This window comes from Cervus canadensis, chromosome 22 (genome assembly GCF_019320065.1).
Source record: "Cervus canadensis isolate Bull #8, Minnesota chromosome 22, ASM1932006v1, whole genome shotgun sequence".
Classification (NCBI taxonomy): Eukaryota; Metazoa; Chordata; class Mammalia; order Artiodactyla; family Cervidae; genus Cervus; species Cervus canadensis.
This window is the reverse complement of record NC_057407.1, coordinates 47802886-47822777: the sequence shown is the minus strand read 5'-3', so window position 1 is coordinate 47822777 and position 19892 is coordinate 47802886. Positions and strand designations below refer to the sequence as shown.

At 57.9% G+C, this 19892-nt stretch overlaps 1 protein-coding gene across 3 annotated transcripts; it reads left to right on the top strand.

The window, feature by feature from the left end:
• The first annotated feature begins 226 nt into the window (after window positions 1-226).
• On the top strand, window positions 227-19828 carry VILL (villin like). Of its 3 annotated transcripts, XM_043442291.1 has the most exons (21): window positions 718-816; window positions 946-1059; window positions 5250-5316; window positions 5456-5530; window positions 5842-6047; window positions 7268-7376; window positions 8586-8696; window positions 8974-9173; window positions 9558-9636; window positions 9729-9827; window positions 10469-10604; window positions 10775-10875; window positions 12775-12912; window positions 13016-13174; window positions 13709-13888; window positions 14433-14578; window positions 15499-15643; window positions 18178-18363; window positions 18532-18603; window positions 19032-19307; window positions 19557-19828. In XM_043442291.1, exons 3-21 carry the CDS (start codon window positions 5251-5253, stop codon window positions 19668-19670), a joined length of 2598 nt encoding a protein of 865 aa, XP_043298226.1. In that variant the 5' UTR covers window positions 718-816; window positions 946-1059; window position 5250; the 3' UTR covers window positions 19671-19828. The 3 variants fall into 3 exon arrangements, with proteins under 3 accessions (XP_043298225.1, XP_043298226.1, XP_043298224.1); XM_043442290.1 differs by lacking the exons at window positions 718-816; window positions 946-1059 and adding an exon at window positions 227-554; XM_043442289.1 differs by lacking the exon at window positions 946-1059 and having other exon boundaries at window positions 747-816.
• Window positions 19829-19892: the final 64 nt, after the last annotated feature.

Genomic DNA, 19892 nt, shown 5'->3' with positions numbered 1-19892 from the left:
GCCGTGGTGACCCTGGAGTTTCTGGAAGGCTCTGTCTCCAGCTCCTCTCCCATCCCACAATCAGAAAGGGAAGGAAGGGGCAGCGGAGATGTGGGAGAGGCATCTTTCCTGGCAAGGGCTGGACTGGCCTCTCCCACGATGGGTATCAGGGCTCCCTGGGGAGGGCTGTGCTGGGCAGTGAGCCCAACTTAGGCTGTGGAGGACAGCGGAGGTGCCCCCTTCCCCCCACTTCTGAAGTGGCCTGGGTCTCACAGAGCCAGACTGCCAACCCACTCCGCAATAAATAGCCTTGGTCCTGCTTCCTCCTAAAGTTTCCTGGGGTGGCCTGGTCTACTGGAGGTCAGGGAATCAGGGGCTGTCAGAAGGGAAGTCACGGTGGCTTCCACAGCCCACATCTCAGCACAGCCCAGGCCTCCATCCCCAGCTTTCTCTGGCTACCAGTCCAGCCGTGGCCCTGGGGACAGGGCTGGCTCCTCTCAGAGAGCTGGGTCAATATTTGTTGACTGACTAACTGATTGACTCAGGGTGAATGCCCGCGCCCGCCAAGCACTGAGGTATGTTCTGCTGGGCCAGGCGGGGACAGGGGTTGAGTTACAGTGGCGATGGGCAGAGCCGGGCCCCATGCCAAGCCCAGCACTGCCCATAGGCAGGCTGAAGGCAGGAGCCGTTTCCAGCAGGTAGGCTGGGCGGGGAGGAGACTCCCGCGGCCAGGGTGGGAGGGCTGCTCCGAATCAGGAGCGTATCACGTGGGGTCACTGGGCCCAGGGTTGCCCAGGGGCCTGGCAGAGCTGGGGAGGCTGCGGAGCCGGCCAGCAGGTGAGAATACTGGGGGGGCAGGGAGGCCGCACCCAGAGCAGCTCTGGGTGGAGCGGGGTCGGGGCTGGGGCGGGGGGGGGCAGCAGAAAGTGGCAGATTTTCTATGGGATGGGGGTGTCTGTCTCCCAGAGCCCATACCCTGGGGGCCCCGGGCCCTCCCCGCTCCTCCCACTCCGGCAGGCAGCGCCCCTCCTCGCTTCCTGGAAGTCAGGCAAAGTGACCTCGGAGTCCGCCCCTTCACAGGTACCTCAGGAGGAGGAAGTTACACACCCCGGGGAGAAAAGGGACCCCAGAGGAGGGAGGGGGCTCGGGGAAAGACGGGGTGGGGACCCCGGGGAGGGAGGGGGCCCGGGGAGAGAAGTGGGCAGCTGAACGGGAGGAGAACCCAGGGCAGAGGAAAAGAGGCTAGGGGAGACAGGGTTCATTGGGGGAGGAAAGGGGTGGGAGGGGGGCGCCAGGGACAGGTAGGGGCGTCTGGAGGAAGAAGCATGCACAGAGAGGCGGGGGAGTCAAGAGAGAAGGGGGCGCGGGGGAGAGAGGGTGCGTGGGGGACGGTGGGGGCACCCAGGGAACGAGGGGGCACCAGGAGAGAAGAGCAAGTCAGAGGAGGAACTGGGCATCTGAGAGAGGAAGCGGGCCACGCGGGGACAGAGTGAGCCCCCAGGGACGAGAAAGGGGCTTCCAGCAGGAGAGGACACCGCGTGGGGGGGTGTGTCCCCACTCAGGGTGGGTGATGGAAGGGGAAGAGGGGACATGCTTGGGTGCGAGAGCCTGTGGGTCAGAAGGGGCACGCCTGGGGGAAGGAGAAGAGGGTGCTAGGGGGAGAGGGCCCCCACCCTTTGAGCACCCCTTCTCCACCCCCCAGCACCCACGTGGAAGACAGGTGACACGGGATGAGGCCTCAGGCCCCGGGAGCCTGAGAGTGTGACTCCCCAGGCTACCATTGGATATCGGGGCACCCTGCAAGCCCTTTGGGGGTGATGCAGTCCCCACCCAGTGAAAGCAGCCCAGTCCCAACTTTCTGGCCACGGTCCGACTTCCCTGCCCACAGGGAGCCATGGTGCCCCCTCTGCTGAGCCAGCCAGGCGTCCTGTCCCTCTGTCACCGCTTCCCAGTTACAGCTCCTGGTCTGTGCCTCTCATCATTGCCCACCTGTGCCCTGCTCGCTGTCGGTAGTCACTGCTTCTGCCCGTCACCACCGAATGCCACTATGCCTGTCACTTGACCTCACTGCCTGCTTCCCTTTGCTTGAGACCACCATCACATGGTCACCACGTCTGCCCGTCACTCATGGCACGGCCGCAGCAGTTCTGGGTGCAGTCAGAGCGCCCGGTGACTCCATCCACTTTCCCCTCCGCAGTCATGGGCTGATGGACCTTCAGGGTGTCAGGCAGTGGGAGCCGGCAGTAAACAAGAAGAGAAGCCCCTGGCCCCGGAATCCTGTGCTCCAGTGAGGGAGACCAGGCCATGAGCACTCGGGGACTCCGGCTCGGGTTGAAGAGGCAGCTCTAGCCCCGCAGGAACCCCCTTCCCCCTCCCCTCACCCCCCTTCCCCGGGCGGCTCCCTCCCCGACCCCTCCCCACCCCACACACATCCATGGCCGCCCTGGCCCTCTTTGAGAGGGTTGGTGGTTTCCCGGTGTGAGCTCACCAGGGCCTGGGCCCGGCCCGGATAAAGACCTCAGGAGTGTGGGCCGCTCTCCGTGGCCCCCATCACACTGTGCCTCTGATTCTGTAACTCTGTATCGCCCCTGCCGCTTCTTTTCCCCTGGTCATGCAGAGTCAAGGCTGTTCCTCCTGCGATACAACACGCTGGAGTGGAGCAGGAAGGGGAAGGGAGAGGCGTGAACACCACACCAGGGCCACGAGAAGGGAGAAATTCAGAAAGAAGGGACTTCTGGATCTATGAGGCAAAGCAGCGGCAAGAAGGAAAAGTTGCAGCTGGTGGGATTTAGAGGTCAAAAGAACTTCCACCAGTGAAGCAATGACCAAATCTCAGACAGGGCATTCTGAAGAAGGGGTGCAGGGAAGCCTGGGGTCATTGGGAGTCACCTGCTGTCATGCAACAAAATCCAGAGCTCCCTTCTTCCCCAGATCCTTCTCATTCCACTCCTCTCGCCTGAGCACACTTGGAACCATGGAGCACAACAAACTTGCTGTTTGGAGAGCCAATAGCTGTTTGCAGTCTGTGTGTATTAAGCATTCAGCTGTATATCAACAACGTGAGAGTGTTTTGGCCTGATTTACCCAAGCTGCTCGTGTTGGCTAAGCCTATTACTTGCTGCAGTGTCTGTCACCTTCTTCAGAGTCAGGCTGTATGTTCAGAGTCTGTCCTGGGTTTGCAGAATCTTCATCTTCCCTGCCAAGCCTCTTTCTGTCCTAAGCCTGTTTGGAGAATCTGTCTTTTTTCAGAAGCTGAGTCTTTTTAAACAGTCTGTCCCTCTTTCCTCATGGATAAGATACTTTTTTTTTTTTTTAATTGCAAAAGCTGCCCTGCATGCAAACTTCTCCCTGTCTACAGAGCTGGTCTCATGTCCTTGGCTGGGACATCTCTTTCTGCCTAAAGACACTATCCTTGTTTTCAAAGATTTGTCTGTTTTCAGCACCTGTCAGAGTCAGCAGAACCTGTTTCCTCGGCAGGAAGTATCTCTGTCTCTAGACTGTGTCCCTGCTCACAGAGTCTTTTCCTCTTTCAGAGCCAGGTTCTGTCTGCAGAACCTGAGCCCTGTTTGTACCGTCTGGGGCGGTTTTCCGGGCCTTTGCCTATTTGCAGGGCCTATCTGAATTTGCCTGGATAGAAACTCTGTCTGCAGGCTCTACGTCTACAAAGAGTTCTCACCACCAGGGGTCGCTGTGTCTGTGAGCGCCTCTGTCTTTCTGTAGAGCCCATCCCTGTTGGCAGAACCCATGTCAGTCTGCACAGTCTATTCCTAATAATTGCATGTGTACTTTTTAACAGGACCTGTTCCTATTGACAGAGTCTTTATCTGTTTCTAGAACTCATCCTTTTCTAAAGCCTGTCCCTGTTTGCAGAACCTGGGCTCTCTACAGAACCCAGCCCTGTTTCAATATCTTGCCCACGTCTGGAGAATCTGTGCTGGACCACAGAGCTGATTTCCCAGCTGGCTCCTTTCAGCATATCCTGCCCTTTCTAAAGACATCACTGTTAACAGAGACTGTCTGTTTGCAGAGCCTGTGTGGGCTTACAAGACCTCTCCCTGTCTGCCAAGACTCTGTCTCTAAGGGCCTTGTCTACAGAGCCTGTGTCTTTTCACAGAACCTAAGTCTCTCTGCAGAGCTCATGACTGCTTGCCCAGCCTGTTTCCATCTCCCTGTGTGCAGGATTTGAGGCTGTTTCCCGCGGCTGTTCCTGCATGCTGAGCCTGACCATGCCTAGAGAGCTCTGGCCTGTTTCAGAGTTGCCTCTGTCTGAGAAGCACATCTCTGACTGGTAACTCTATGCCTGCTTGCAGAGCCTTGCCTATCTGTGTGCCTGTTCATACCTGCAGAGTCTGACCTTTCTGCAAAAAAGTTCCTGTCTTAAGAGTTCGTCCCCATCCACAAAGATTTGCAAAGCCTCTCCCATTTCTGAAAAGCTCCTCCATACCAGCAGAACCCAGGACTGTTCACAGAGCCTTTCTCAGCATTCACAGCCTTTGCTTGTTGGCCCAGCCTCTCTGAATTTCCGCAGGTACAGTCTGTGTCTCTTCACACAGGTCATCTTTTCAAAGGTGGTGTCTGTCGACAGAACTCATCTTTGTCAGGAGAACCTGTGCCTGTTCCATCCCTTTCTTGGGTCTCAGGAAGCTGTCCCTGTTTGCAGAGCCTGTGCTTGTACACAGAGCCTTTTCTCTGCAGGGGCTGTGACTCTGCACGGCCACCTTCCAGCTGTCTGAAAGACCTTCGCTTATTTGCCTTGTGAGCAGAGCCTGTCTTGCCTGCAGGATTCTGTCTTACTTCACGAGCCGTGTCCCTGTTGGCAGAGCCTGTCCCCTGCCTGCAGCACCTGTTGTCACTAAGCAGGGCCCTCGCCCTCTGCAAGCCTAGCACCATCCACAGTGCTTGTCTCTGGCTGCAGATCCTACATCTGTCTGTTTTGAACTCTCTCTGTTGGCAGAGGTGGTCCATAGACTCAAAGCCTATCATCGTCCACCAAGCTCAGCCTTTTTTCAAGAGCGCAAACAGAGACCACAAGCTAGGTCCCTGTGTGCAAAGCCTCTGTGCTGACATCTGCAGTACCTGTCCTGGTTTTCCGGGACTTGTGTTTACGCAGCCCTCCTCATGAGAGGCACGGGCCATGATGAAGGGGCTTTGGAGAGCTGTGGGCCGGGAGAGCTCCTGCTTGGAGCCCAGAGGACCGGGGTGGCGGGGGGCCGCGACCTGGGCCTGAGGACTCCGGCTCGTGTTTCCTCTCTCACTCCCTCCGGATCTAGGATGGACACCAGGAGGGGCCTCCCGGACATTGAGAGTCACAGGGACCTCCACATATGGATCATTGAGGTGAGCGGCACGACCAGACAGAAGAACTGGTGACAGAGAGAGTGTTCGGGTCTCTGAGACTAAGCTTCTCCCAGCCCAGAGGGTCATGGTTGTGGGGAGGGGCTCTCCTGAGCCCTCACGAGGCACCCTCCTCTCCCAGAACCTGCAGATGGTGCCGGTCCCCGAGATGGCTTACGGGAACTTCTTCGAGAAGCACTGCTATGTCGTTCTGCACGTGAGCGCTTAAGGAGCCTTCTGGGAGGACTGGACAGGGGGAGGGTCACAGCCCACTGGGGGCTCTGATGATGCAGATTAAGCTCCACCCTGGGAAGAGGCAGGCTGGGAGCCCAAGAATCGCATCCCACAAGGAGGCTGCTGCCGTTGAGGCCTGTTTACCCTTCCCTCCTCATTCTCCCTCTTACCTGTGGGAGCACCAGTCTCCCCAAAGCCCTCGCTACCTCCTCCACCTTGGGCCCCAGCGCACCCCACCCACCCTGGGACCTCAGCCCCCTAGCATACACACACACACACACTCTTGGGCCCTAGGTCCCCCAGAGCCTGAAGGCCACGCCGGGGGTGCCCAAAGACCTGCACTACTGGGTCGGCAAGATGGCGGGAGTGGGGGCGCAGGGCGCGCCGGGCTCCTTCATGCAGCACCTGAAGGAGGCGCTGGGGGGCGCCACCGTGCAGCACCGCGAGGTGCAAGGCCACGAGTCCGCCTGTTTTCGGAGCTACTTCCGCTCGGGAATCATGTGAGTGAGACGCAGGGGGCTGAGAGGGCCGGAAGCTGTGGGGGGGCTGGCCGCTGGGGCAACTGGCTTCCTCATCACGGTGTGCGGGGTGTGTTGGGGTTGTTGTTTTGTTTTTGTTTTTATATTGAAATCATGCCGTACAACCTGCCCATATAAAATACACAATTCAGTGTTTATAGTATATCCACAGACTTGTGTGATCCATTGCCACAATTTTAGAACATTTTCGTCACCCCCCCCAAGAATCCCCCTACCCTTTAGCATCACTCCCCACCTCCTCCCATACTCCCTTCCTTCTGTTTAGATTTATCTCTTCTGGACATTTTACTTAAATAGAATTAGACAATGCCATGAGTGCCTATACCACATTTTATTTGTTTTCATCACTTAATGGATATTTGGCTTGTTTCTACTTTTTAGCTGTTACGGGTGATACTGTGATGAACATTGGTATACAGATTTGGGCTAGTTTTTGCCCCCGTTTTTATTGAGATATACAGTACTGTATCAGTTTAAGGTGTACAGCGTAATGGTTTTACTTGCATGTATCATGAAGTGATTACTGCAATAAGTTTACTCACCATCCATTATTGTATATAAATCTTTGTGTGGACATTTGTTTGTCATTTCTCTTGGGTGTATACCCAGGAGTGGACCCCAGTTTTGAGTTTGCTTTTGTGTTACCATGCCCAGTATAACTATGTCTTTTGTTGTAAATTGCTTCAAATATGTATTTAATTACCAAATGCATTGAACCATAGGAAACTGCCAGTATTCGATCATTCTGTTGAACCAAATACATGTAAATAGTATGTACATAAATGCATGCACGCCTGTATACATGTATGTGCAGACAACATGCCAGCCCATATATGTCCACCGACCAGTGAGCACACATCAGTGAGTATTCATGTCCACCTACACACACATAGAGTTATGTGAATTCCATGCATACACATCTATACTCACACGGATATAGATACACATACCCCACATGCATACATGGATACACACGTGTGTGTGTCCACATACCTACACATGGATAAGCACATGCACAGTCCTGCCCCCATATGCTTGCACACACGTGTTCATATCTGCTTGCACATGCATGTTAAACAGGCACATGTGTGTCCCCACGTGTGCATGCCCGTGTTCATGTCTGCACTCACTGCCACTCGTGGCAGCCTGTGGTCTCATGTGGGACCCTGTGCTCTCCTCAGCTACAGGAAGGGAGGCCTGGCCTCTGCCCTCAAGCACGTGGAGACCAACGTGTACAACATCCAGAGACTGCTGCGCATCCGAGGGGGGAAGCACGTGTCTGCCACCGAGGTGAGAGCTGCGAGGGATGCCGCCTGACCTTGGACTCAGCTGGACTGCATGTCCCGGAGTATCGGGAGGTGTGGAGGGTGGTGGGGGCAGTGAGGGGACCGTGGGCGGCCAGCATTCCCCCATGGCCCATCCTGATGAGGAGAGAGAAGGCAGAGCCTGGCTTCGCGCCCCTCCTCTGACCCTTGGTCTCCTCGTCTGTCCCGGAGCACATTAAGACCTAGGACAGTGAGGCGAACGAGATGATGCACCTGGGTGGTCCCGGTAAGCAGCACCATGAGAGACAGCATGATCTGGGGAGGTGCATGGCCCCACACTCTCATACACATCGTCACTGTCACCCATAGGCACACACAGCCTCTCCCACTGCTGCCCCAGAGCTGCTTGGCCCATTGAGAGCCTTGTGCAAATTAGACCTGAGTGCTCCTTACTTCCATCAGGATATTGATGGAACATACTGGTCTTGTGAGAACAAGATGGTCTACTGCCATCCAGTGTAATAAACAGTCAGGAATCTGACAACTGCAATATGAACGGTGCCCCCCAAATTGTGCACATTACCGTCTACACAGTTCTGGGACTCACAGACAGTCCCGCCCAGGCCCATGCCGTGTCACCAATGGAGTCAGTGACCGTACATCTGGGTCAGGCAGGGCCTCCAGGCAGCCCCAGGTTTTGCCTGTTAGCCTGCCATAGTTGTCCAGGGCCCCCGCGTTTACTCTCACAAGTGTCTCTGTTGGGGTGATAATTGCCTTCAGCCACAGATCACACACTGTCTCCTACACAGGCACACGTGCACTGTCACCCAGGAGCACACACAGCTACACACATGGAGAAACGGATGCGTGAGCCCCACTTGTATCCACGTGTCCACGTATACATGCACTGCTGTGGACACGCGCTGAGAAGTGTCAGAGTCAGTCACGGACACCCTGCGAAAGGACGGACGCATAACCTGTAGTCACAGACACCCAGAGACGCACCCAGCCACACCCACACGGTGACCCTCGAGGCCTCATGTGCTTACACTGATGCATGCCTACACACAGCTCACACATACACCACACACACCACACCACACTCATACACACAGCTGGCTGCACACAAGTGACACGCCGGAGCTATGCCCACATGGGCTGGGGCTGGCTGCGGGCCCTTCCCGGGGTCCAGGCAGCATGACCCCTGTCTCCTCCCTGACCCTGGCCCCCGCAGGTGGAGCTCTCCTGGCACAGCTTCAACAAGAGTGATGTCTTCCTGCTGGACCTGGGGAGGATACTGATCCAGTGGAATGGGCCCAAGGCCAGCGCGGCCAGGAAGGCGCGGGTCAGTGTCCGCCCCGGGAACGAAGGGCTGCAGGGCTTGCAGGGAGGGGTGGTCTTCCGTTGGCCCACCCTCCAGCCACCCCAAGAGGTGGGCATGGCTCTCTGCCCAAGAAGCGGAGAAGCACCTACAAGCTGAGTCCAAATTCCGCACTGGGGGTACCTCCCCAGGCCCCCTATCTCTGGGAGCTGAGCAGTGACAGGAAGGGTCTGGGCTGGAATGTCTGAGAGGTGAAGCGGGCATGCTGGGGAGGCCCTGACTTCCAGCTCTGGTCCCGCAGGGCCTGTTCCTGACCCACAGCCTCCGGGACAGGGAGCGTGGTGGTCGTGCACAGGTCAGCGTGGTGGATGATGAGGCTGAAGCCACTGACCTCATGGAGATCATGGAAGTTGTGCTGGGCCGCAGAGTGGGCAACCTGCCTGACGTGATGCCCAGCAAGAGGATGAATCAGCTGCAAAAGGCCAATGTCCACCTCTACCAGTGAGCAGACCTTGGGAGTGGGCGGGGTGGGTGGAATAGCCCAGGTGGGTGTGTCCATCGTTACTGCAGTAACATGCTGCCTCTAGGAAGCCTTCTAGGAAAGGCTCTTGGCTGTCTGGAGCAGGCCATGAGGCACCTTAGACTCAGCCTGTACTCCTGCATGGCTGCCTTTCTGAGAAACCCATTGTATAGACAAGACGACTGAGGCTCTGAAAAGGCCAGGGCACTACCTGAGGCTTCACAGCAAGGCTGCGGTGAAGACCTCAACTCAGGCACCCACCCCCCAAGCCTCCTGCCTCTGGAGGCAAGAGGGGCAGTGGCAGCTGGAGTGGAGCCTGGCCAGGAAGGGGCTGCGCTGCCCACATCTGCATGCCTGCCCCCTAGAGTCTGCCAGAAGAGCAAGGATCTGGTGGTCCAAGAGTTGTCAACCTGCCCATTGGCCCAAGATCTACTTCAGGAGGAGGTGAGGCAGGCTTGGTCCCAGCCATCCCCACCCACTCCATAACTGCAGCCCAGTCCGGACCACGTACTGATCAGCCCCACTTCTGATCCCAGAACTGCTACATCCTGGATCAGGGTGGCTTCAAGATCTACGTGTGGCAGGGACGCCTGGCCAGCCTCCAGGAGAGAGGGGCTGCCTTCAAGAGGGCTCTGGTGAGGCTGGGGGCCCTGTCTCAGAGGGTCGTTGTGCCACTCTGGGGTCTGAGAATGGGAGACATCTGTGTCCTGGGGTCTAAAGGAAGGGGTAGTCCTGCCCTGGGGCCAGGAGGGGGATACCTCCTGCCCTTGGAGCCCTGTCTGATGGAGGAGAATATAACCCCGTCCTGGGGTCCAAGCCTGGAGACCCACCGCCCTGTCTGAGGGAGGAGACACACTCTGACCAAAGACCCCAGGGGAACACATGGCCCCTCTCTGGGGTACCACAGGCTTGTGGTTCCCTGGAGGCCCTGGCAGGAAAAGACCAGAGAGCATCCAAGAAGCGATGTGTAAAAGGGGGGCGTGGGGGACCTACCTTGAGGTCTGAGGATTCTCCAGCAGTGGGCCCGCCTTCCTTTTCCAGGAGGTGAGGCAGGGTTCTGCCGGTCATAGCCCGCCCTTCTGGACGCCCGGAGTAAGGGGAACCTGCGTGTTCTCGGGGACCTCAGAGAAGTCAGGAGTGTCAGAGCCAGCTGCTTATGCGGGTCGCGAGCTCAGCTAATTAATGCTATCCAGTGCAGAGCTGGCCCCGCAGGTCCCGCGGGGTAGAGTGGAGCAGTGGGCCCTGGGCCACACGCCTGACACAACTCCCGCCCCAGAGCTTCATCCAGGCCAAGGGCTACCCGAGCTACACCAGCGTGGAGGTGATGGACGACAGCGCTGAGTCGGCCGGGTTCAAGCAGCTCTTCCGATCGTGGTCTGGGCCTCAGCGCAGCAAGAACCTTAGTGGGATGGGTGAGAGGGCGTGGCCAGAGAGCGGGGCGGAGCTCCGAGCTGCAATGGGCGGGGCGGGGCCCAGACTATCCCAGAGAAGATTGGGGGTGTGGCTGGAGGGGGCTTTTTGCGTGATGGGCGGGGCTTTTTGCGTGATGGGCGGGGCAAGACACCTTCTGTCCCACCCTCAGGTAAACTGCTGCAGGGGAAGCTAGACGTGGGCAAGCTACACAGCCAGCCTGAGCTAGCCGCCCAGCTCAGGATGGTGGACGACGCTTCTGGGAGCGTGCAGGTGAGGGGCACTGGTTGACTGGGTGAGATGTCTTCAGGTGAACCATGTGGCTGCTAAAGTGCCGCAGGTATGCCCTGGTGCACGTCTGCACACAATCAGGGACCCTCGGGCGCATGTGTACATATACACACACCGCCCCGAGCCGGCTCATACTGTGTGTGACTGTCACACACAACAGTGGCCGCTTGCTGGGTAACACTTATGGCACTCAGCACAGTAACATCTGGACAATTAATTCTGCCCTTTGTCGTATGTTTGACACAACCATACCTGTTATATTATAGACACATACACCTTTGTCATTGCACTTATTCACAGCTAGGTACACAGTTGCAAACATGCAGCCCTACAAACTCTCCATCACACATGATCGCACCCCCACACATCCAACCTTCAACACAGTCACACCCTGTCAGCCCCCTGTCTGGGCTCAGACAGATGTCCTGGGACATGCAGGGTTTGGGGGCTACTTCCAGGCTCTGTGCAGGGCAGGGTTGCCTCTTGACTTACTGGGTCACCCCTGGTCAGGGCCCTTAATTTCTCAGGACTCAGTTTTTTAGAAGACTCTCTCTTTTTTTAATCTGTAAAATGGGGCTAAATCTGTGGTCCCATCTGGCCCCCAGGCTGGTGTGAGGGTGCTGTGAGATGATGGGAACAGGACAGCTGGGCCTGTTTGAGGGGGTGCTCGTTCTCAAGGTAGGCCAAGGTCAGAGAAAATACTGTTTCTCCCAGGTTCCCTCCAACTTTTGCCCTGATAGGGACGGACAGTGGCAGTGAGCGGGGAAGAGGCTGAGAATAGGAGGACGGGGAGCAGGAAGAAAGGATGACAGGTTGGAGGACAGGGAGAGACTAAGGGAGAGGGGGGAGAAGACAGAGGAGAGAAGACAGAGGAAGAAGACAGAAGCTAGAGGGAGGAGGGGATAGGGCAGAACGGGAGGGGTGAAGGCCCAGGAGAGGAGAAAGGGAGTCAGGGAGAGGTAGGGTACCCAGGAAGAGATGGGCAGCCAGGAGAGAGAGAAAAGGAGAAACAGGAAAATGGAGATCAGGGTAAGGAAGGAAGGAGGGGTCTGTAGCCCAGACCCCAAGTACCAAGGCAGGGAGGGGGACCCACCCACCCCAGTAGTCAGGGGACAGGCAGCCAGGCAGAGGGCCCATGCCAGGAGGCCTGGCTGCCAGCTGAGTGCGGCTCCTGGAGGCATGGGATGGGAGTCAGCCTCTTCTGCAAGAAGCAGGATGCTGGGTGCTCTGGTCTTTTCCAGAGACTGCAGACAGGCCTCAGGATGCCCCGGTGTTGTTTCTTACTACATCAAAGTGAGCACTGTTACCCCCACTTTACAGGTGGGAAAAACTGAGTCTCAGAGTGGACTCCCTGCCCCTGTGGGTGATCAGGATCTGACCGGGGTCTCCCTGGCTTGGCTCCCCCACAGGAAAAAGAAATCACACCAAGTGTGATGGACTGTTTCCCTTTCAGTCTTTGAACAGGCTTTGCTTTTCAAAATGACACTTGAGAAAAGGAAAATTTTCCAAGAACTCCTGGGCCTTGCTTCCGCCCAGCTTCTGCTCCCCTGGCCTGAGCAGCGAGCCGCAGTGTGGCTGGCGGGGTCAGGCTGGGGTGGCCCGAGGCGGCCGGGGCAGCCTATGCAGTCCTCCCTGCTTGTTTGTCGCAGGCGCTCCACACCAGCTCCGAGTCCTGGCTGTGAGCCGCCTGGCGCAGATGTGGGCCCCAGGGGCCCATGGTGGGGGCGCACAGAGCATGGGCTGGGTGCCCACCTCGGGGGGAGCCCCTTGCATGCACAGGTGCGGCCTGCCTCTGGCTGCGGAGAGCGTCCTGGCTGGACAGGTGGGTGGGCTGGTTTAGGCGGAGGCCCCAGCCGTGCCCGTTGGTCCGCTGCTCCCCAGATGTGGTGCATCCAGGACTCACGCAGGCAGCCCGTGGACCGCAAGCATCACGGACAGCTGTGTGCAGACGGCTGCTACCTCGTCCTGTATGCCTACCAGAGGACGGGCCTTGGCCAGCACGTCCTGTACCTGTGGCAGGTGCGCCGGCCCGAGCCGCGTGGCGGGCACCCTCAAGCCCTGAAGCCGAGGATGGGGACGGGGCCTGGGACCTGCGCCAGGCCCTCACCGCTCCCGCCCACAGGGCCTCCAGGCCACGGCACACGAGATCAGGGCCCTGAGGGGCAACGCCGAGGAGCTGGACCTGTGGTACCGTGGAGCCCTGGTGTTGGAGCACGTGACCATGGGCAGCGAGCCCCCCCACTTCCTCGCTATCTTCCAGGGCCGGCTCGTGATCTTCCAGGTAGGGCTCACCTCGCTGCCCCCGCCACAGCCCCCCCGCTCCTCTGGGTGCCCGTGGCCCTTCCATGCACGGGCTGAGCACCTTCGCTGCAGGCCAGGGGCCAGCCTGCCACCCCTCAGCATCCTGGTGTTTGTCTGAGGCCCTAGCGCTCCAAGGGTGACCCCTGCCTGCCCCACTTCCTCCCCCGACCCCAGGGCCAACCACAGAACGCGGCGCAGTGAAGAAGCCGAACAGGAGGGGAGCCGGGGCTTTGTCTGGGGTCACACACAGACCCAGCTGCTCCCCACCTTCCACCTTTAAGCCTGGGGGATCCTTGCTCTGACCCCTCCGAGATGGGGTGAGGGATCCACTTAGAAAGGGCCTGGTCCCCTATTCCAGATTGAGGGGATCCTCCCACTGCACATTCACAGGGTCCAGAAAACAGATGTAGCTTTAAGAGATGGGGCCCTGGGTGCCAAGGCAGTGCAGCCCCCACTGGGAAAGGGCGGCAGCCCAGGAGCCCCTGCCTCAGCCTGAGGCCCAGTCCTCTCGTAGGGGCGCCGCGGGCACAGCAGGAAGAGGCAGCCAGCACCCGCTGTGAGCCTCTTCCACATCCAAGGCACCAACAGTTACAACGCCCGGACCCTGGAGGTGCCAGCCCGCGCCTCAGCCCTCAACTCCAACGACATCTTCCTGCTGGTGACAGCCAACCTCTGCCACCTCTGGTTTGGAAAGGTAACCCACGCCTGGGGCAGGGGCACCAGGCCAGCGGAGGCTGACCTCAAGCCCAGCCTCAGATAGGCCAGGAAGGAGGCGGTGGAGAGCCACCTGTCCTTTCTGGAACCTGGGGGAAGTTATAAAGTGACAGGTGGACAAGGGCGTCCACAGGTCAGAGCCAGGCTAGGCCGGGGCCACCTCCCCTCCTTCCGACCTTGTTCAGGGACCACGTCCCTCCCCAAGTGTCTTGGGAAAAGGAGGAGGCCTCGTTCAGCTGTCAGGGTTTTCTCTGATCTTCAGCGTAAAACATGAGTGATTTGCACGTCTGAAGTCTCCATCATGTGCTCTGACCTGGAGAGGGTCCCTGTGACCTTGATCGCCTGAGGAGACAGAAGCCGGGGGTGGGGTGCAGGGAGGCAGGGAGACCCTTGTTCAGGTGTGCTTGGCCAGGAGCCCAGGCCTCCCGTGACTCCCGCTCCCAGGCCCCCATTAGCGGGGGGTGAGGGGCTGGAGGTGATGCCCTCTCCCGCTGCAGGGCCTGACCCGGCTTTCTGCCTTCCAGGGCTGCAGCGGTGACCAGCGTGAGATGGCGCGGGCCGTGGTCACCATCATCTCCAGGGAAGACATGGAAATAGTGCTGGAGGGTCAGGAGCCTCCCGACTTCTGGGAGGCTCTGGGGGGCCGGGCACCCTACCCCAGCAACAAGAGGTGACAAGGCTGGGGGGAGGGTGCGCTCCTGACCCAGAGGAGGAAACTGAGGCCCAAGAGGGTGGGTGATTAGTTAAGGGTCACACAGGGAACTAGAGAGAGCCCAGGCGCGCACCCCACCGACCTGTAGCGGGAAGATGCTGGGGAGCGCGATGCAGTGGCGCCCTCTGCTGGAGAAATGCGCTCCCTGCCCGGTCCCGTCCTGGACCATCCCATCCGCGGAGGGCCCGAGGGCAAAGCCCCGTCCCCCAACCCCGCACTTCCCACAGGTGGTGTCCCCAGGGTAATGGGGAAGCAGCGTGTGTGCGGTGTGCAAGAATAGTGTGCGTGTGCTGTGTCAGTGGATAAGGAAGGGCAGAGTGAGGTCTCTCAGGGCTCTGGAAGCAGAGAGCCGGTCTCTCTGTGTCTGTGGGACCTGGCTGTTCCCCCCACGCGTCTCCTGAGCGCCTGCATTCTGCAGTCCCTTCTCTGAGTCTGGGTTCCCTCCTCCTACTCCTCCCACCTTCGGCCTGAGGCGCAGCTCCTGGGCTCCCAGCGCGGGGTGGGGCCAGCGGCTTCTCCCTCCCCCTGGGCCCTCCGTGCCCGCCCGCCCTCCGCACTCAGCCCGCTGCCCCCTCCTTCCCGGCGCTCCTTCCCCGGGAAGTTCACGGGGCAGTTTGTGCTTCGGCTGCCTGTGGGTAATCAGATCACCTAGCTTTCTCCACTGACACACGGAGGCCTGGAGAAGGGCAGGCGTTTGGGGAGTGGACACTGGGATGGGGGAGCTCAGAGGAGGGCCAGTGCCTCCGGCCCCAGGAGGCGTTGTGTCCCAGCCCCAGAGGGGTGGTGGAGGGGTGCTGTGCGGAAGGCTGGCTTGGCCCCGGCTGGCCAGAGGCCCAGGGCTCTCTGCGCCCCTCACGGCCTTGTGCCATGCTGGCCAGGCCCCCCGAGGATGTGTCCGACTTTCAGCCACGACTGTTTGAGTGCTCCTGCCAGACGGGCCCCCTGGTCCTCACAGAAGTAGTGTTCTTCAGCCAAGATGACCTGGACAAATATGACGTCATGCTGCTGGACGCCTGGCAGGAGGTGCGGTCACTTGGGTGCCCGGGTGGGGTGTGAATGGGATGTGTCTGCACCTGTCTAACTGGGTGAAAGTGTGTGTGGCTTCCTGTTTCTAGCCATGCGACTGCATGTAAGGCTGCGGGTGACTACCTGTGACCCTGAGACCCTGAGTGCCCGTGATCCTGTGGCTGTGGATGAGACGCCAGGGAGGACTCTGTCCTAGGGAGCCCGTGGGAGACTGTGGCTGTGTGTCTAGGACTCACGTGTGGTTGTAACCAATTGTGGAGCTGGGTGTAAGGTAACTGTGTGCCTTCTGACCGCGTAAGTCCAGGCAACCCAGTGCCTGTGGCTGACACGTCAGTGCTGAGTGGGTGTCCATAAAGTGACTGCGTGTGTGTATGTGTGTGTGTGTAGTAGCCATAAAGTGACTGCGTGTGTGTATACGTATGTATGTGTAGTGGCCATAAAGTGACTGTGTGTGTATACACATGTGTGTATAGTAGCCATAAAGTGACTGTGTGTGTATGTGTGTGTGTAGTGGCCGTAAAGTAACTGCGTGTGTGTGTACGTATGTGTGTGTAGTAGCCATAAAGTGACTGTGTGTGTGTATGTGTGTGTGTAGTGGCCATAAAGTGATTGTCTATGTGTATATGTATGTGTGTGTACTGGCTATAAAGTGATTGTGTTTGTGTATATGTGTGTGTATAGTAGCCATAAAGTGACTATGTGTGTATGTATGTGTGTATAGTGGCCATAAAGTGACTGTGTGTGTGTGTATATGTATGTGTGTACTAGCCATAAAGTGATTGTGTTTGTGTATATGTGTGTGTATAGTAGCCATAAAGTGACTATGTGTGTATGTATGTGTGTATAGTAGCCATAAAGTGACTGTGTGTGTGTAGTGGCCATAAAGTAACTGCGTGTGTGTGTACGCATGTGTGTGTAGTAGCCATAAAGTGACTGTGTGTGTATATATGTGTGTAGTGGCCATAAAGTGATTGTGTGTGTGTATATGTGTGTATATGTATGTGTGTGTAGTGGCCATAAAGTGACTGTGTGTATGTATATGTATGTGTGTGTAGTAGCCATAAAGTGATTGTGTGTGTGTATATGTATGTGTGTAGTGTCCATAAAGTGATTGTCTATGTGTATATGTCTGTGTGTGTACTGGCCATAAAGTGACTGTGTGTATGTATACATATGTGTGTGTAGTGTCCATAAAGTGATCGTGTGTGTGTATGTGTGTAGTGACCATAAAGTGATTGCTTGTGTGTATATATGTGTGTGTAGGGTCTCCATGTACCTGCATTTGATCTCTGTTTTATTTATTTCCTCTCTGATCTTTATTATTTCCTTGCTGGCGCTGACTTTAGATTTTGTTCTTTTTCTAATCCTTGTAGGTGACAAGTTAGGTTGTTTATTCGAGATTTTTCTAGTTTTCTTGAGGATGGCCTGTATCACCATGAATTTCCCTCCCAGGACTGCTTTGGCTGCATCCCATAGATTTCTGTATGGTTGTGTTTTCCTTGTCATTTGTCGGCGTGCGTGCATTTGTCTGTGTTCACGCAGCTGTGTGTAATGGCTGTGTGGTTGAGGAACTGGCTGTCAGTGGCCAGACCAGCCAGGAGCAATGATGCTGTGCAAGAGAGACGGTGCAACTGGCTGAGGGTGTGGGTGCCTGAGTGAATGTACCCATGCGACTGTGTGATCACGTTTCAGTGTGGCCGGATGCAGTGGTGTTTCAGGCTGTTTTCCAGGCTGTGCGATCCAGTATGACTGTGCTTAGGTGCAGCTGTGTCTGTGTGTGGGTGATTGTGTGTGGCTGTGATTTGCCCTCTGGCTGAGTGGTGATGGACAGCTGTGTCTGTGTAGCTGTGGCCGTGTGTGTGTGTGTGTGTGTGTCTGGGACTCTGTGAGTGTGGCAGGGAGGCCTTTGGGCTCCCATCCCACTCAGAGCACAAGCAAAGCCCTGTGACCAGCAGCCCTGATCCCCCATCTCACTCACTCTGCTCCGGCCACCACGTCCTCCTGGCTACTCCTTGAACATGCCAGCAAGCTCAGGGCCTTTGCGCTGCTTGTTCCTCTGCTCAGAGCATTCCCCCCACCGCCCCCCACCTCCCTCAGATCTTGACTCAAATGTCATCTTTTCAGTAAGGCTTTCCCTGACGAAAGTGACAGTATCTACCACTTCACCACACCACCTCCACTCTTCTTTCCCTGCCTTATTTTTCTCCATCTGATATTCTACATATTTTACTTATTTTGGGGCCTCCCCCAGCAAAATGAAAGCTCTGCAAGGGCAGGGATTTTGTCTATGTCTTGTCCATGGTTGAGTCCCTCGTCCCAAGACAGTGCCTGGCACAGCATGGGTACTCAGTAAGTGTGTGTGGATTGACTGCACACGTGCACGCCTGCGAACCTCCTGGCGTGTTTCCGGGTGTGTGGCCCACCTGCTGGGTGGGATGTATGTGTAGGGGGCTGAGACCACCTGATGGACAGGGCTGGGAGGGAAGAGGTCAGCTCCCCCCACCCAAGGCCAGGCCCCCTCTGTGGCCCAGATCTTCCTGTGGTTGGGGGCAGCTGCCAGCGAGTGGAAGCAGGAGGCTGTGGCCTGGGGCCAGGAGTACCTGAAGACCCACCCAGCAGGGAGGAGCCTGGCCACACCCATCGTATTGGTCAAGCAGGGCCACGAGCCTCCCACCTTCACCGGATGGTTCTGCACCTGGGACCCCTACAAATGGAGTGTGAGTGATGCCTGAACTACCCCATCTCCACCCTAATCCACGGGGAGGGGGCCACCCTGGTATACTGAGGGGGAGCCATCACCCTGCCCAGGGACCTCCGGTCTGTGGACGGAACCTGATCCCTTTATTGCCCCTCCATTGAGCCCCCATCCTGATTCTTGCCCCTAGAACACTCAGTCCTATGAGGAGGTGGTGGAGGGTGACCCAGGAGCAGTTTCTACCATCTCTGAGATAACAGCCGTAAGTATTAGGACCCCGCCTTCCCTGCTGGCTCAGATAGTGAAGAATCCGCCTGCAATGCAGGAGACCTGGGTTTGATCCCTGGGTTGGGAAGATGCCCTGGAGGAGGGCATGGCAACCCACTCCAGTATTCTTGCCTGGAGAATCCCCACGGACAGAGGAGCCTGGTGGGCTACAGTCCATGGGGTCACAGAGTTGGACCCAGCTGAGCAACTAACACTCACACACTCACACACACACACACACACACACACACGCACTCGTGGGTCTGGGCTGGCATGGCCCAGAGGCCAGAATGAGCAGGGAAGGAGCCAGGCGCCAGAAGGGGCAGGAGTGGTGTTGGGGGCGAGAGGACCAGGGGGCTCAGTGCGGCCTCCTAAGGGAGCCTATCCCCCAGCTTCCTGAGCCTGACGCCCCTCTCCTGGCAGGAGATCGTCAACTTCCGGCTGTCCAGATGGCCAGGCAATGACAGGGCAGGCCCGTTGGCCCTGCGGGCCCTCAAGAGCTGCGAGGACAGCTCCGAGAGCGAGCTGGAGCTGGGCCCCCGCGCGGGCCCTGGCAGCCGGAGCACCGTCAGCAGCGCCAGCAGCAGCAGCTACCAGAGCAGCCCCCGATCCCTGGGCAGCGGGGGCCTGCCCCGGGAACAGCTGATGCACCAGGCTGCCGAGGACCTGCCGGAGGGCGTGGACCCGGCCCACAAGGAGGTGGGTGCTCAGAACCCCTGCCGCTCCCAGTCCCCACCCTCGTGCAGGGAAAGCTGAGCTGCAGGCACCCAGGGCATGACCCACAGGTGGTGGGCCATGGGCGGCTGCCCTGGGAGATGACTGTTCCACATGCGGTGATGGGCAGAGAGACGTGGGAGAGGACGGCACCTCTGGGTGGGTGGGACAGGCTCATGGGCTCAGCTGACACCCTGCTTCTGCACCCACTCTCCTGCCCCCACCCTTCCCCAGGCCTATCTCTCAGACTCTGATTTCCAAGATATCTTTGGGAAGTCCAAGGAGGAGTTCTACAGCATGGCCAAGTGGAGGCAGCAGGAGGAGAAGAAGCAGCTCGGCTTCTTCTGAGCCCAGGCCCTGCCCTGCCAGTGCCACACAGATGGCCCAGGCGTGGGCACCCGCCTGCGGGCACCTCCCTGCAAATGCCTGAGCCCTCCCTCCTTGGAGACTCCTGGTCCCTAAAATAAAAGCCGGTGGCTCTGACAAGGTGTGGTGAGTGGGCTTTCAGGGTTGGGTCACTCAGGTCCGCCTCTTAGGGGAGTGGGCCTCTGGGACTGGGGTGGCGGGTGG

Coding starts and splice junctions, on each gene's coding strand:
- VILL (XM_043442290.1), top strand. CDS start 5,251: ATGGACACCAGGAGGGGCCTCCCGGACATTGAGAGTCACAGGGACCTC. Junction 5,531..5,841: donor ACTGCTATGTCGTTCTGCAC/GTGAGCGCTTAA, acceptor CTTGGGCCCTAG/GTCCCCCAGAGCCTGAAGGC. Junction 19,308..19,556: donor TGGACCCGGCCCACAAGGAG/GTGGGTGCTCAG, acceptor ACCCTTCCCCAG/GCCTATCTCTCAGACTCTGA.